This window comes from Lucilia sericata, unplaced genomic scaffold (genome assembly GCF_015586225.1).
Source record: "Lucilia sericata isolate MDLA Ls3-8-SP2 unplaced genomic scaffold, ASM1558622v1 Contig001055F_arrow, whole genome shotgun sequence".
Lineage (NCBI taxonomy): Eukaryota > Metazoa > Arthropoda > Insecta > Diptera > Calliphoridae > Lucilia > Lucilia sericata.
Genome location: NW_023995033.1, coordinates 114,223 through 131,572, shown reverse-complemented (window position 1 = coordinate 131,572; position 17,350 = coordinate 114,223). Strand labels below are relative to the sequence as shown.

Genomic DNA, 17,350 nt, shown 5'->3' with positions numbered 1-17,350 from the left:
ATGATTAGTTTGTTTGGGTAATAAAGACTTCTTGGAATCCCTTATCTTTATGGCGTTTAAAGAAAGTGGATTTTTTGCTTTAAAACGTTGAATTCTAGTTGGATTACTTCATTTGTTTAGTCGAAAAGAGGGTGATGTGAGGTTAGGATCGCTCGTTTTTCAGCATTTTGCCCATTTTAAAGCCCTTACTTCTTTGGACGATATTGTGATCGTGTAGTCTGGTAACAGTCTCGTTACTCGATAGTTTCGACAACAGTCTCGTCCAAAGTCTGAACTATACTCTAGTCCATAGTCTCGTCAATAGCCTGAATCATAGTTTCGTCTCTAGTATGGACAATAGTATTTTCTATAGTCTGAACTATAGCTTGGACTATAGTCACGTCTATAGTCTTAGCTAAAGTCTCGTAAATAGTCGTGACTCGTCTATAATCTAGACTATAGTTTTGGCTATAGTCTGGACTATTGTTTCTTCTATAGTCTGGACTATAGTCTCGTTTATAATCCATAGCCTCGTCTATAGTCCAGACTATAGACTAGACTATAGTCCAGACAATAGACTTTAGTCTGAATATAGTCTCGTCTATAGTCTGGACTATAGACTATAGTCACGTCTATAGTCACGTCTATAGTCTCGTCTATAGTCTGGACTATTGTCTCGTTTATAATCTATAGTCTCGTCTTTATGAGGACTATTGTCTCGTCTATAGTTTATTCTAGACTATAATCTGGACTATAGTATCGTCTATAGTCTGGACTATAGTATCATCTATAGTCTGGACTATAGTATTGTCTATAGTCTGGATTATAGTATTGTCTATAGTCTGGACTGTAGTATTGTCTATAGTCTGGACTGTAGTATCGTCTATAGTCTGGACTATAGTCTCGTCTACAGTCTCATCTATAGTCTAGACTATAGTCTCGTCTATAGTCTGGACTATAGTATCGTCTATAGTCTGGACTATAATATCGTCTATAATCTGGGACTATAGTATTGTCTATAGTCTGGAATATAGTTTCGTCTACAGTCTGGACTATAGTATCGTCTATAGTCTGGATTATAGTATAGTCTATAGTCTGGACTATCGCACGCCTATAGTCTGGACTATAGTATCGTCTATAGTCTGGACTATAGTATCGTCTATAGTCTGGACTATAGAAATCGTCTATAGTCTGGACTATAATATCATCATAGTCTTGGAATATAGTATCGTCCTAGTATCGTCTAGTCTGGACTATAGTATCGTCTATAGTCTGGAATATAGTTTCGTCTACAGTCTGGACTATAGTATCGTCTATAGTCTGGATTATAGTATAGTCTATAGTCTGGACTATAGTATCGTCTATAGTCTGGAATATAATATCGTCTATAGTCTGGACTATAGTATCGTCTATAGTCTGGACTATAGTATCGTCTATAGTCTGGACTATAGCATCGCCTATAGTCTGGACTATAGTATCGTCTATAGTCTGGACTATAGTCTCGCCTATAGTCTGGACTATAGTCTCGTTTATAATCCATAGCCTCGTCTATAGTCCAGACTATAGACTAGACTATAGTCCAGACAATAGACTTTAGTCTGAAATATAGTCTCGTCTATAGTCTGGACTATAGACTATAGTCACGTCTATAGTCACGTCTATAGTCTCGTCTATAGTCTGGACTATTGTCTCGTTTATAATCTATAGTCTCGTCTTTATGAGGACTATTGTCTCGTCTATAGTTTATTCTAGACTATAATCTGGACTATAGTATCGTCTATAGTCTGGAATATAATATCGTCTATAGTCTGGACTATAGTATCGTCTATAGTCTGGACTATAGTATCGTCTATAGTCTGGACTATAGCCTGGGACTATAGTCTGGACTATAGCCTGGACTATAGTCTGGACTATAGTCTCGCCTATAGTCTGGACTATAGTCTCGTCTACAGTCTCATCTATAGTCTAGACTATAGTCTCGTCTATAGTCTGGACTATAGTATCGTCTATAGTCTGGACTATAATATCGTCTATAATCTGGACTATAGTATTGTCTATAGTCTGGAATATAGTTTCGTCTACAGTCTGGACTATAGTATCGTCTATAGTCTGGATTATAGTATAGTCTATAGTCTGGACTATAGCATCGCCTATAGTCTGGACTATAGTATCGTCTATAGTCTGGACTATAATATCATCTATAGTCTGGACTATAGTATCGTCTATAGTCTGGACTATAGTATCGTCTAAAGTCTGGACTATAGTATCGTCTATAGTCTGAACTATAGTATCGTCTATAGTCTGGACTATAATATCATCTATAGTCTGGACTATAGTATCGTCTATAGTCTGGACTATAGTATCGTCTATAGTCTGGAATATAGTTTCGTCTACAGTCTGGACTATAGTATCGTCTATAGTCTGGACTATAGTATCGTCTATAGTCTGGACTATAGTATCGTCTATAGTCTGGACTATAGTATCGTCTAAAGTCTGGACTATAGTATCGTCTATAGTCTGAACTATAGTATCATCTATAGTCTGGACTATAGTATCGTCTAAAGTCTGGACTATAGTATCGTCTATAGTCTGGACTATAGTATCGTCTATAGTCTGGAATATAGTTTCGTCTACAGTCTGGACTATAGTATCGTCTATAGTCTGGATTATAGTATAGTCTATAGTCTGGACTATAGTATCGTCTATAGTCTGGAATATAATATCGTCTATAGTCTGGACTATAGTATCGTCTATAGTCTGGACTATAGTATCGTCTATAGTCTGGACTATAGTATCGTCTAAAGTCTGGACTATAGTATCGTCTATAGTCTGAACTATAGTATCGTCTATAGTCTGGACTATAGTATTGTTTATAGTCTGGACTATAGTATTGTTTATAGTCTGGACTATAGTATCGTCTATAGTCTGGACTATAGTATCGTCTATAGTCTGGACTATAGTATCGTTTATAGTCTCGACTATAGTATCGTCTATAGTGTGGACTATAGTATCGTCTATAGTGTGGACTATAATAGTCTTGTCTATAGTCTGGACTATTTTCTCGTTTATAGTTTGGACTCATGTATAGTCTGTGTTATATTAGTCTTATCTATATAATCTATGCTATAATCTCGTTTAAATTATATACCGTAGTCTCATCTCTAGTTTGGACTAGTTTCGTCTATTATCTGAACAAACATTGAATAAATTCTCCCCCCAACGTAGGGTACTTTAAAACCATAAAAATACCTTTCGATTATATTATTAAACCATTAAATAAATAACAGAAATCTTTAAAAGTCATAAAATTATACAAAAATTAAAAGAACTTTAGAACTCGCACACAAAATATCATATTATCAATTATCACCCAAGTGAGAAACAATGGAGCGTAACACAGACTTTTACTGGAAAAATATTAAGACTTTATAATGGATATGGAAACAATAAATAAACACTATATGTCTCTTTGTCTTTCATTCATTCACTTTCTTTAATATTTATTACTAAAATTAGCTTTAAGAGCTAAATACTAAATCTTAAATCGTAAAAAAAAACAATTACATTTAGAGACAACCCTCAGGCTTAACTTGACCACACAAGCTTGTCGAAGGATTGAAATAAAGTTCAGGAGGGCATTTCAGGAAAGTCGTTTGCATAGCTCCACCTTTTTTGAAGCAGTAGATGTAGCTGGAAGTAGAAAAATTAAATGTAAAATGAGTACATTTAAATGACTCTATATAGCAATAGAACAATCTTTCGATTAGTCTATGGACTTGTTTTTTGATTAGTCAAAGATCTTGACTTTGGAAGAAATCCACGGACTCTATTAAGTAGTATATGAATGAATCTTTAGATAAGTAATAAATGAATCAGACTATTTACTAGTCAGTGGACTAGTAAAGTATATGATCTATAGGAAAATATATTGAAAACTATGGACTTGCCAATGCTATAGTATATGGATGAATCTTTTAACTAGTTATGGACTGGTCTATAAGGTTATCTATAAACTAATCTAATGACTAATGAATGGATCATACTATTTACTACTCAATGGACTAGTAAACCAAATGATATATAGGAAAATCTATTAATTAGTCTATGATTAGTCTATGTCTAAAGATCAGTTTTGGACTGGTCTGTGGGCTAGTCCATTGACTAGTCTCTGAACTAGTCTAGGAACTAATCTGTGGGCTTGTTTATAGACAAATCTATTTGCTAGACTATGGACTTGCCAATGCTATAGTATATTGACAGGTGACCCAATAATACCTACTAAAAGGTTTTATCTCATTTCCTCTTAGTGTGTTTCAATGCCAGTTATCCCACGTTATGGTCGAAACTAGTTTATGGACTATTGATCAGTCTAATGACTATTGAATGGATCAGACTATTAACTAGTCAATGGATTAGTAAAGTAAATGGTCTATAGGATAGTCTATTAACTAGTCTATGAACACGTTTAGGGAACTGGTTAATGGCCTGGTCTATGGACTGTTCTATTAACTATTTTATGGACTAAATTATTGACTAGTTTCTGTACTAGTCAACAGAGTAGTTAATGAACTATATATATGGATTAGACTATTAACTTGACCTGTCTGTGGACTAGTCTATGAACTTATCTATTGGTTAGTCTATTATTAGCTAGAATATGGACTAGTCTATGCAATAGTATATTGACAGGCGATCCAATATAACCTACTACATGGTTATATCTCATTTAGTTCCACTTAATGGATTTCAATCATTCAACGAGTCTTAGAGATTAAACCGAAATATAATTTTCTTAATAGTTTCCTGATTAAAACTTACTTTTTACAGGTGGTATCATTTGGATAGGGATAACGTCCAGCTGCTGTCTGTTGTGAGCATACAAGTTCAGCTGGATTTTCTGTGGTGGTGGGTTCTTCTGTAGTTGTTGTAATGACTTCTGGAGGTGTAGGAGCAAATATCGTTGTTGTAGTGATCTCTTCGGTTGTTGTGGTAATTTTTTCTGTAGTTGTGGTAATCGGTTCTGTTGTATACTTTTCTGTTGTTGTTGTTGCTGTAGTATCCTTTTCTGTTGTTGTTGTCGTTGTATCCTTTTCTGTTGTTGTTGTCGTTGTATCCTTTTCTGTTGTTGTGGTTGTATCCTTTTCTGTTGTTGTCATTGTTGTACCCATTTCTGTCGTTGTTGTGGGTAATTCAGTTGTTGTCGTTGGTTCTGGTGTTGTAGTCACAGGCACATCAATTGGATCGTAAAGATCACAAAATTCGATTTCGTTCTCTTTACAGCTGGGAACACATGGATATTCCTTATTTTTTCCTTTACTTATATCACAGATTTGATCTTCTGGACATGTTAAGCGTATATCACTTAATTCACCATCAAGACACATGGTAAATGTTGTACGACTTGTACAGGCAAACATTCCATCAGCATTTGGCTCTTTACTACACTTGCCGCAATTCGAGGTATCACCACAAGCAGGAGAGACGGGTAAGTCTTTATCCATACAAGCTTTACCTTTTATTGTGCATATTTCATTCTCTCCTAAACACGAAAACTTTAATGAGGTATCGGGAACATCTAAAGCAAAAAAATTTTGAATTGATTTGTTTTACAGGAAATATTTTTAAAATATTTTTACTTCCAAAACATGGATGAAACTCGGTTTCACTTATACAGGCCACACCATTTCGTTCATTACATACATGACAAACTGCTTTAGCATATTGGATACATCCAATACTTAAGGCAAAAATAAACTAAATTACAAATTTTATTAGTTTTAAAAAATTTTAATTTTTATATTTTCAAAACTTACCACCAATTTTAACATATTTTTTTCTAGCTTTAATTTTAAACGTAAACTTTTCTGCTTAAAATCTTTGTCCCAATTGAATGTTTTCTAGATATATTTTTTGTTTTTATATCTTTTTACGATTTTCACAGACTTTTGTTATCTTTTATTTGATACTATTGCATCAAATCTTCACACTGTTCAATGTCAATGGGATTATATATTTCGTCTGAACCATGTTTTCTTTAAGAATATGTTTATCTACCAAATAAAATTATTACCGCGTGTTTGAAGATAATATTCGAAAGTTCCATTAATACTTTGTTGACAATATTTTTGAAAATCTTTTCCTACTAACTCAATAATGTTATCTCAATATTCTTGGGAAAGTGTGTAAAAATTATCACATATAAATATTATTGCCAAATTTTTGACAACTTTTCAATGTCGAAGTATTTAACTCGTTAAAAGGGATGAAATTTTGTATGTACAAATTGGATGTATGCAAAACCAACTTTAAAAATGTTTAAAAGTATTCGATCTACGCATATTTCGAAATTTCCAACTCATTGACATGGGTCTTTATGGGTAGATATTTTGGTTATTAACTACCAGGGCTATGTATTATGGTATTTTGTTATCTTTGTTAATCAATATTAATATGAAAATCAGGGAGATTTTCGGAATAGGTTTTTAATTTTTTAATAATATATGTTTTGATTATAAAGTGATTCTCAATTGTGTACCGATATTGATCTGTTGTAATCGGAATATTAAAATTAAAAATTAGTGGACTTACCGTTTTATATGTGGAACTGCGAAGTATTCTGTAAATAAAACAATAAAAAAGACTCGATTATGTTAATGTCAAGAAAGGATTGAGTACAGTAGAGTAGAGTTTTATTTGTGTGCCTCCATTGTAGGCTATCAATAGGGATGTCGTGGGTTCAATTCCCACCAGAAGCTGATCTTCATTTACTAACTAACTAACTAACTAACTAACTCAACTAACTAACTAACTAACTAACTAACTAACTAACTAACTAACTAACTAACTAACTAAACTAACTACTAACTAACAACTAACTACTAACCAACTAACTAACTAACTAACTAACTAACTAACTAACTACTACTAACTAACTAACTAACTAACTAACTAACTAACTACCTAACTAACTAACTAACTAACTAACTAACTAACTAACTAACTAACCTAACTAACTAACTAACTAACTAACTAACTAACTAACTAACTAACTAACTACTAACTAACTAACTAACTACTAACTAACTAACTAACTACTAACTAACTAACTAACTAACGACTACTAACTAACTACTAACTAACTAAACTAACTAACTAAACTAACTAACTAACTAACTAACTAACTAACTAACTAACTAACTAACTAACTAACTAACTAACTAACTACTAACTAACTAACTAACTAACTAACTAACTCTAACTAACTAACTAACTAACTAACTAACTAACTAACTAACTACTAACTAACTAACTAACTAACTAACTAACTAACTAACTAACTACTAACTAACTAACTAACTAACTAACTAACTAACTAACTAACTAACTAACTAACTACTACTAACTAACTAACTAACTAACTAACTAAAACTACTAACTAACTAACTACTAACTAACTAACTACTAACTAACTAACTAACTAACTAACTAACTAACTAACTAACTACTAACTAACTAACTAACTAACTAACTAACTGACTGACTACTAACTAACTAACTAACTAACTAACTAACTAACTAACTAACTAACTACTAACTAACTAACTACTAACTACTAACTAACTAACTACTAACAACAACTAACTAACTAACTACTAACTAACTAACTAACTAACTAACTAACTAACTTACTACTTACTAACTAACTACTAACCAGCTAACTACTAACTAACTAACTAACTAACTAACTAACTAACTAACTAACTAACTAACTACTACGAATAATATTTAAAAAAATGTTTCGCATATGTATATTAGGGATATAACTATTGATATTCTTTACAAATATGCAAGTTGGCATATCATAGTCGAATAGAGTATTAAAAACTATGAGAAACTACATTAATTTTTTTTCGCGGTTGGCTAAAAAAATTCACGCTCCAAATGTCTGTCCGTCTGTTTTTTATAATCAGTTTTTTGAAGGCTCCATATGTCTTTAGTTGTTTAAAACCCGCAAAATCGGTCCATAAGAATCGGAGATATGGCCAAAACAAATATGATCAACAAATAATTTTTTATGGACTTTTTGATTTAGGGATATAAAATAGTATATTTGCGAAAAATCAAAAAATTCGGAGATATAGGCAATGATGAGTCGCGATGTGACAAAAATATACTTCTAGGTAGAAATGCCCATTTATAAATATTTTAATCTTAAAATTAAAAAAAATTAAAAATTTAAAAAAAAATGGTTTATATTAGAAATTAGGCTTGGTGCGTGATGTTTTTGATTTCAAATGACCTAAAAAAATATTTTCAATAATTATACAACATTGGCCATCTCGTGGTGGTATGCCAAAAATTTCGCCAAATTAGTTATATCCCTAATGTATATACATATACATTTTGGACCAAAAATACTCTAATAATAAATTTAACTATTTTTCCTGCGATAAGCTCAAAATTACGAAATGTTTGAAACCCTTTTCGAAAAGATTGCAGAACTTTCTTTGAATATGTTGCGCGTACATCAAGAATTTCCATCCCATGCAATATATGTATGTATAGGAAACTGAGGCCTCTTTCAAAAAATATATACATATATTTTTTTTATTAAGTATATTAGTCGGCATAGTTAGAGACGTAGTCCCATAAAAAATTGGTCCACGGGACATCTTAACGTTTATACGTTTTTAAATTATACTTTTTTAACTTAAATTTAAATTATATGTATTATGTAAATGTTAAATATGTATGTGATCAGAATGACTATCAATTTCATTTCTTTACATTTCAAAGCGTTTTTATGAAATCATATAGAACGGAAAACCCTTGGTACTATTACACAGGGAGACAAAATAAACGAAAGTTGAAATTCCTGGGAAATTATACTATTTTTCTGAAAGTTGGATCCGAGTAGAACAATAATCAAATTTTGAAATTTGCCAAACACCTCCAAAATCTTGAGATGCGGGTTTTCATACCTATAACCACTGTAATGGATCCAATGGAACTCAGTAACATAGTTTAATCTTAACCGATTTTAAGTTTCGCAGAAGCTGAAGCCTTTATAAAGACATATGTTTAAGTAACCTATATATAAAAAAACCCTGTAACATTAAGATACACTCCCCTAAAATCTGTAATACAAGTGACAACCTTGACCCGCATCAACTCATTTTAAAGTGTTAAAATAACTCTTTAATATTCTCACGATCTAATCAAGATTGCAAAAGTAACACTTTAGATAGAGTTTGGTACTCTGTCTATTAAAATTTGTTAGAAAATTACAAAATATGCTCAAGGTAAGTTCTATGAAGATAATATTTAGTATTATTTATTTACTTATGGATTATAACCGAAACAATGGTAAATCATAAAATATGTTGCTTCTATTTCAGAATATGTGCTCTTAAATTATCTTATCTGTTGCAAAGATAAAATATCATTTTCTTAATTTCAGTAAGAAAATGAAAGCATTTAATTTAATATAAAAACGTGTGAATATTTGATAAAATTATTTAGTAACTTTAAGATCATTCACAACAATACTTCAATTTAAAAACAGCAAAAAGAAAATAAAATTTTAGAAAAATGGCTCAATCAACCTTGTTAAAATTGGTAAGTATTTAATTAAAACCATGCTAATATTTTCAGAATTAAATTTAATAAAAAAAATGTATTTGTGTTGCAATAGTCCTTCCTTTTGGCTGCTGCCTTTATCCTGGCCCCCACTTACACTAAAGCTAAATGCAATTTATGCACTGATTATGGTATTGCTTGTGTCAATGAAACAGCTTTCAATATGTGCTTTGGAGGCAAACCAGATACTAGCAACGTTTACAGCTGCCCTCCGGGTAAAGTTTGCAGTGCCACAAGCTTAAAATGCGCAAATGTCTCTGGAAGCGCACAACCCGCTTGTGAACCTAATAAAGGATGCGGAATTTGTGATGGTTTCAAATTATTTGCCTGTACAAGTCGCACAACTTTCGCTCAATGTAATCCTGATAAAACTTTGAGTCAAAAGAACATAAATTGTCCCAAAGGTTTAACATGTAGTACACAAAGTATCGAAATATGCGTAAATGAGTGCGAGAGGCCAACTACTTCTGAATGCGATAGAGAGACACCATTGTAAATATTGTGTTATATATTTGTGAAATTAATGACTTTATGAAATACATGTTTGCGTTTTTTAATATTTAATTAGTTGTTATTTATTTTCGAAATTGAGAAAACGTACTCAATTTTCGACTTAAGGTAATTTGGGGGACCAGAACCTGACATTATCAAACTGTTAAAAGATAAAAAGCTTTCCTTGTAAACATAAAGAGCTTTAGGATGGAAAGTTGACCGAAAAAAACTGGCGCTCTCTTCGATATACATATATGTGTTAGTATATAGGTAGCTGGGTGCTCGAGATCCGGTACTTAAAACTTTAAGGGTACAATCATTTAAGATATACCTAAATATGAGTAAATATTGAATCCTGCTTTGAACCCATACAGAGACTAATCAGAAGTGAAGCGGGCATGTGTATATGACTAAAGCCGTGCTATATGTCAGCATTAAATCTGATCTCCAGCTCATCTAGAGATGCTTCAAAAATATCATACAGGGTCACGGCAAACAAGCACCTTGAACTAATTTTTAGGCGGTTGACGCTAAAGTTATAAAGCAACAAAGATCAAGTGAGACCCAAGTGTCTGAAGTTTAGTAATTGAAATCATCAACTAGCTTGACATTATTATCTGAGTTACAAATCATCATTATCATTAGAAGGCCCAAGCCTTAATAAAAACTGCATTGGGAGAATTGGTAAACTCTTGCCCAACACAAAGATATACATATTGAAACAGCACTAACACTTATCTATCTTGGAGCAGTAAACTGGACGATTGAACAAGATCGCATGAGGGACCGAGTTCCTCTGACTCCTTGGCATTTCGTAAGGTGTGAATAAATATGGGCCTAATAACCTCAGCTTAACCATAGACGAATCTAAATGGTTAAAATTATTTTCCATCACTGCCAACAACAGATGGATAGTTTTATTTAATGGAAAATTTGGCTCTAATCCAAGACTGCACTTTTGTAAATCTAGCAAAAAGTCGTGATCTTATCAAGAGAAGAGAGTTTCTACTGCCATATTTTTGGTATATAAATATAGGTCGACTATTTTTAAAGACATCAGTGATATAACTCCATAACCATTTTTGATTGTAGGATATCTTTTGAATAGTCGTTTGCAATTATTAAATATACAACTAACAAAGGCCAGTACCCTAATGAAATCCTAGAAAAATTGATTGTTCCATTTCAAGCCTCGTTAAAAACACATCATCTCCCACATTGGTTAGTTCAGACGACCTACGAGATCTCGAACTCTAAAACCGCCTTTCTATGACTCAGTTTATAGGAAAATCCTGCAACAAAGGAATTCAATAATAATGCAGCTAAGGAAAAATTACGCAAAACTTGTAAACATGGTGAAAAGAAACAATAAATCGAAATGTTAGGACTACTATCGTCACATTTTTAAAGGGGAAACCAGAATAGCTGAAAAGTATAGTTCTGTGGAAAAACACTTTGGATCTGTGTATCGAAGAAAATGACCTTGACTCTTTGGGTTTCGTATACATTTACGAAGCATTGTTTAATAAGATTATGTCCGATTGTATGGATTACCCACGGTCATAACAATTTCTATGTAACTGTCCCGATCAATACCGCTGAAATCTCCATCTTATTGTTATTATTGCAATATCTCGGGGAAAAGAGATGCTACCTCTACTCTGCCGGGTCTATTGGAATGATGGAGTCGAACCAGAGCACTATATATAATGTGGCACTACGGGTGGCCAGTTGCCCGCAGAACTTTTCCTGGATGGTCAGTTGGTTGAGGTTCCTTCAGGATCCATTTAGTGGCTGTGGTTTAAACCCAAATTCGAAGGGAAAGTATATTGGTTTAAGAACTGATATATCCTATGCTATATATATCTGGTTTCTCTCCGGTGCAGTTGGCAATTAACAGATGTCACTGGGTGATGTGACATGCTGGATTCCTGAACCCGTTGAGTATCTCTTACTCTTCGCGTAGTAGGGCGCTATTAATTATCAGGTTGACACTTGAAAGTTGCCTGTCATTCTGTAAATCGTACTTTATGGTCTGAGAATGGAACTGATGTATGCTGGTGAACGATCGAGAAAGACTCCCTTGTCACGGAGGTATCCTGATTTATTGGTTGGATATTACGGAATACCAAATACGTCTCTAGGAGCTGTTGCCGAATAAACAGGATCATCTCAGTAGTGTTGTAGCGCGGGCTTTAAGAGTTTACGGAATGCACTGGAATGGGTCATTAGTTGATGCATTCTAAAGACATTCTCTTCCGGTTTACCGGAAGATTGATGTCACGTAGTGTTGGGGTTGCCCCTTCTATTGACTTTAGACCAGTGATTGCTTTTTCCTTGTCGGTGTATACATTGGGATTTATCCCATGTTGCCTGTCATTCCGCAGATAGATAGCTCAAATATTTCAGCAAAATGCTTGTACATGGACCGGCACAGCCATGTACTAAAATTGGCACCTGAATTCTTCATAGAAGGATTAAGGGTCGTGTAGTAAACCGTTCTAAAGTCTACTTAGTGAATGAAAAAAATGGGAAATGAGGCCGTTAGGATAGGTGTTCACGTTAAGCACTTAGATTTTCTTGTCCCGATAAATAGTCGGTCTTTCTGTAGGCAATCTTAAGCTTTAATTACAGATCTTAATAAGTCTAAGTTTAACTATATTCAGCTCAATTCTAGTTCTTTATGTAGTCCGTGTTTAGTTTTAATTAGCAGTTTCTATAAATACATACATAAAATTGTTTGTTCAACAACCTTTATGCCTAATTAAATCAATAATTTAATTAAAAGTTAAGTAATAAATTAAATAAAATATTAACCTTAACCTAAATTTTTTAATTTCATTAATGTCAATTTTCCTAAATTAAGTATTTTTTTCAGTTATCTTTTTTTACACCTAAATTATGACGAAATTTTATAATAGTAGACATAATTTGGTATAAATTTTTCATTTAATATTCCCATTATCTTTCGTATTTGTGTAATAAAATATATTTATTTAAAATTTTACAGTTTCATCACAAGTAAAAACAACTGAAATTTAAAAAAAAAAAAAACTGAAATAATAATAACAAAGTGTAATAATTATAGTGTGAAATGATTATATAGTCAGTTGTTGGTGTACGATTTACAAAATAAGTATTTATTTAGAAAAGAGTTTATCATAATTTTTGTGTATCCCACATTAGTGGTTCATTCATTCTAACGGATGAGTGGCTAATTGCGTAGGTTGTGGTGAAAAATTGTTTACAGTGAAACGTAATGTGTTTAATGATCAAATTTTGATTTGGTGGAAAATAAAACTTAGTGCTAGTTTTCACTACTTTGGCTAAATCAAAAAAATTTCACATAAGAAAATATCGATTTGAACCAAAGAAGTAAAAATCTAACACCTTGTGCTCCTATAGATGTTCAAAAATGATATCCTTGTTGCATATAATGGCCTTAAATGGTTAAAGGATGTCAGTATCATTGAAAGACCCAAGTCTTAATAAAAACTGCATTGAAGGAATTGGTGAATTCTTGCCCAAGCTAAGACCATACTTTTGTAATTCTAGTAAAGATGTTTTATTGAAGGATATCTCTTTAATAGCTAATACGTCTATAGTCGTTTGCACTTAGTCAATATACAACTTACTTAAGCCAGAACCAGAAAGGAGTTCTAGAACTAACTAACTAACTAACTAACTAACTAACTACTAACTAACTAACTAACTAACTAACTAACTAACTAACTACTAACTAACTAACTAACTAACTAACTAACTAACTAACTAACTAACTAACTAACTAACTAACTAACTACTACTAACTAACTAACTAACTAACTACTAACTAACTAACTAACTACTAACTAACTAACTAACTAACTAACTAACTAACTAACTACTAACTAACTAACTAACTAACTAACTAACTAACTAACTAACTAACTAACTAACTAACTAACTAACTAACTAACTAACTAACTAACTAACTAACTAACTAACTAACTAACTAACTAACTAACTAACTAACTAACTACTAACTAACTAACTAACTAACTAACTAACTAACTAACTAACTAACTAACTAACTAACTAACTAACTAACTAACTAACTAACTAACTAACTAACTAACTAACTAACTAACTAACTAACTAACTAACTAACTAACTAACTAACTAACTAACTAACTACTAACTAACTAACTAACTAACTAACTAACTAACTAACTAACTAACTAACTAACTAACTAACTAACTAACTAACTAACTAACTAACTAACTAACTAACTAACTAACTAACTAACTAACTAACTAACTAACTAACTAACTAACTAACTAACTAACTAACTAACTAACTAACTAACTAACTAACTAACTAACTAACTAACTAACTAACTAACTAACTAACTAACTAACTAACTAACTAACTAACTAACTAACTAACTAACTAACTAACTAACTAACTAACTAACTAACTAACTAACTAACTAACTAACTAACTAACTAACTAACTAACTAACTAACTAACTAACTAACTAACTAACTAACTAACTAACTAACTAACTAACTAACTAACTAACTAACTAACTAACTAACTAACTAACTAACTAACTAACTAACTAACTAACTAACTACTAACTAACTAACTAACTAACTAACTAACTAACTAACTAACTAACTAACTAACTAACTAACTAACTAACTAACTAACTAACTAACTAACTAACTAACTAACTAACTAACTAACTAACTAACTAACTAACTAACTAACTAACTAACTAACTAACTAACTAACTAACTAACTAACTAACTAACTAACTAACTAACTAACTAACTAACTAACTAACTAACTAACTAACTAACTAACTAACTAACTAACTAACTAACTAACTATACTAACTTAACTAACTACTAACTAACTAACTAACTAACTACTAACTAACTAACTAACTAACTAACTACTAACTAACTAACTAACTAACTAACTAACTAACTAACTAACTAACTAACTAACTAACTAACTAACTAACTAACTACTAACTAACTATACTAACTAACTAACTAACTAACTAACTAACTAACTAACTAACTAACTACTAACTAACTAACTAACTAACTAACTAACTAACTAACTAACTAACTACTAACTAACTAACTAACTAACTAACTACTAACTAACTAACTAACTAACTAACTAACTAACTAACTAGACTAACTAACTAACTAACTAACTAACTACTAACTAACTAACTAACTAACTAACTACTAACTAACTAACTAACTAACTAACTAACTAACTAACTACTAACTAACTAACTAACTAACTAACTAACTATAACTAACTAACTAACTAACTAACTAACTAACTAACTAACTAACTAACTACTAACTAACTACTAACTAACTAACTACTAACTAACTAACTAACTAACTAACTAACTAACTAACTAACTAACTAACTAACTACTACTAACTAACTAACTAACTAACTAACTAACTACTAACTAACTACTAACTACTAACTAACTACTAACTAACTAAACTAACTAACTAATTAATAAACTAACTAACTAACTACTAACTAACTAACTACCTAACTAACTAACTAACTAACTACTAACTAACTAACTAACTAACTAACTAACTAACTAACTAACTAACTAACTACTCTAACTAACTAACTAACTAACTAACTAACTAACTAACTAACTAACTAACTACTAACTAACTAACTAACTAACTACCAACTACTAACTAACTAACTAACTAACTAACTAACTAACTAACTAACTAACTAACTACTACTAACTAACTAACTAACTAACTAACTAACTAACTAACTAACTAACTAACTAACTAACTAACTAACTAACTAACTAACTAACTACTAACAACTACTAACTAACTAACTAACTAACTAACTAACACTAACTAAACGAACTACCTAACTAACTAACTAACTAACTACTAACTAACTAACTAACTAACTAACTAAACTAACTAACTAACTAACTAACTAACTAACTAACTACTAACTAACTAACTACTAACTAACTACTAACTAACTACTACTAACTAACTACTAACTAACTAACTAACTAACTAACTAACTAACTAACTACTAACTAACTAACTAACTAACTAACTAACTAACTAACTAACTAACTAACTAACTAACTACTACTAACTAACTAACTAACTAACTAACTAACTAACTAACTAACTAACTAACTAGCTAGCTACCTTGTGATCTCACATATTTTTCTTAAAAAAAAATATTTTTTGATCCCTTTTACTCATTTCAAAACACTGTGAGTAGCATGACGTATAGTATTTTTAATTTTTTAGCTGGCGACTTGTTGTTTGTTGCATTTATTTAAAATCAAATAAACCGGCAAAAAAATAAAAGCCACCAAAATCAAACAAATGTGTAAATTTTATTTTAAAAACTGCAAAATTATTTGCACCAGGAAGTTGTCAACATAGATTTATTTTACCAAACACAGAAATTAACATTTTATATAAAACTTTAAAAAACATTTTGCAGAGAGAAAAAAATTAAGGGCTTTTTTAAAATTACTTTTATAGTTTATGAAAGTATGTATTACGTTAACATTTTAAACATTAAAAATAAATGTCACTACCAATGCTAAAACATCTCTTAACACTTGTCTCACATGACTTTTTACTGTCACACTTAAAATCACAACATTAAAGCCACAAAAAGAAAAATATATATTTTTGTTAAAAATTTCCAGTTGTGAGTGAGAATAAAGCCGCCAACACATTTCACGCATTTAATTGTTGCCATTGCTGGCTTAACTAATTGCTGCAAACACATATTGTCAACAACTCGAAATAAAAATCTAAAGCGACATGAATTAAAAATTGTATAAAATTTTCATTGGAATTTTTTTTAAAACAAAAGTCTTTTTGTTTTCTCATTTTCATTTAATTTCGGTCATTAAACTTTTAGTTAATAATTTCATATAAATAATTTGGCTTTAAAGCGCAAGCTTAACAGTTTTTCGCGTTATTTACAACCGTTAACTTCAAACCGGAAAAAAGAATTGTGTTATTTAATCGAAATTGTGATTTTGTTATTAACAACATGCATATCCTTTATAGGATGTTTCTTAGATCTTGGAAATCGGATGTTGCTTTTGTTTATATAGCGATTTTTGTGTTCAGTGTGGTGGCTTCAAAAGTGGAAAATAGTTCTTGGAAGGATTTTCTATTTGGCTCTAAATGGAAA

The 17,350-nt window shown here is 31.3% G+C and overlaps 2 protein-coding genes across 2 annotated transcripts; one reads left to right on the top strand and one right to left on the bottom strand.

The window, feature by feature from the left end:
- Nucleotides 1-3,445: 3,445 nt before the first annotated feature.
- On the bottom strand, nt 3,446-5,990 carry LOC119609760 (threonine-rich protein). The gene is made up of 4 exons (XM_037964665.1): nt 5,793-5,990; nt 5,616-5,733; nt 4,798-5,554; nt 3,446-3,669 (listed from the first exon to the last, which is right to left on the bottom strand). Exons 1-4 carry the CDS (start codon nt 5,805-5,807, stop codon nt 3,546-3,548), a joined length of 1,014 nt encoding a protein of 337 aa, XP_037820593.1. The 5' UTR covers nt 5,808-5,990; the 3' UTR covers nt 3,446-3,545.
- Nucleotides 5,991-9,469: 3,479 nt separating this feature from the next.
- On the top strand, nt 9,470-10,182 carry LOC119609758. The gene is made up of 2 exons (XM_037964661.1): nt 9,470-9,597; nt 9,674-10,182. The coding sequence occupies exons 1-2, from the start codon at nt 9,571-9,573 to the stop codon at nt 10,112-10,114; spliced, it is 468 nt and encodes a 155-aa protein (XP_037820589.1). The 5' UTR covers nt 9,470-9,570; the 3' UTR covers nt 10,115-10,182.
- The last annotated feature ends 7,168 nt before the right edge of the window (nt 10,183-17,350 follow it).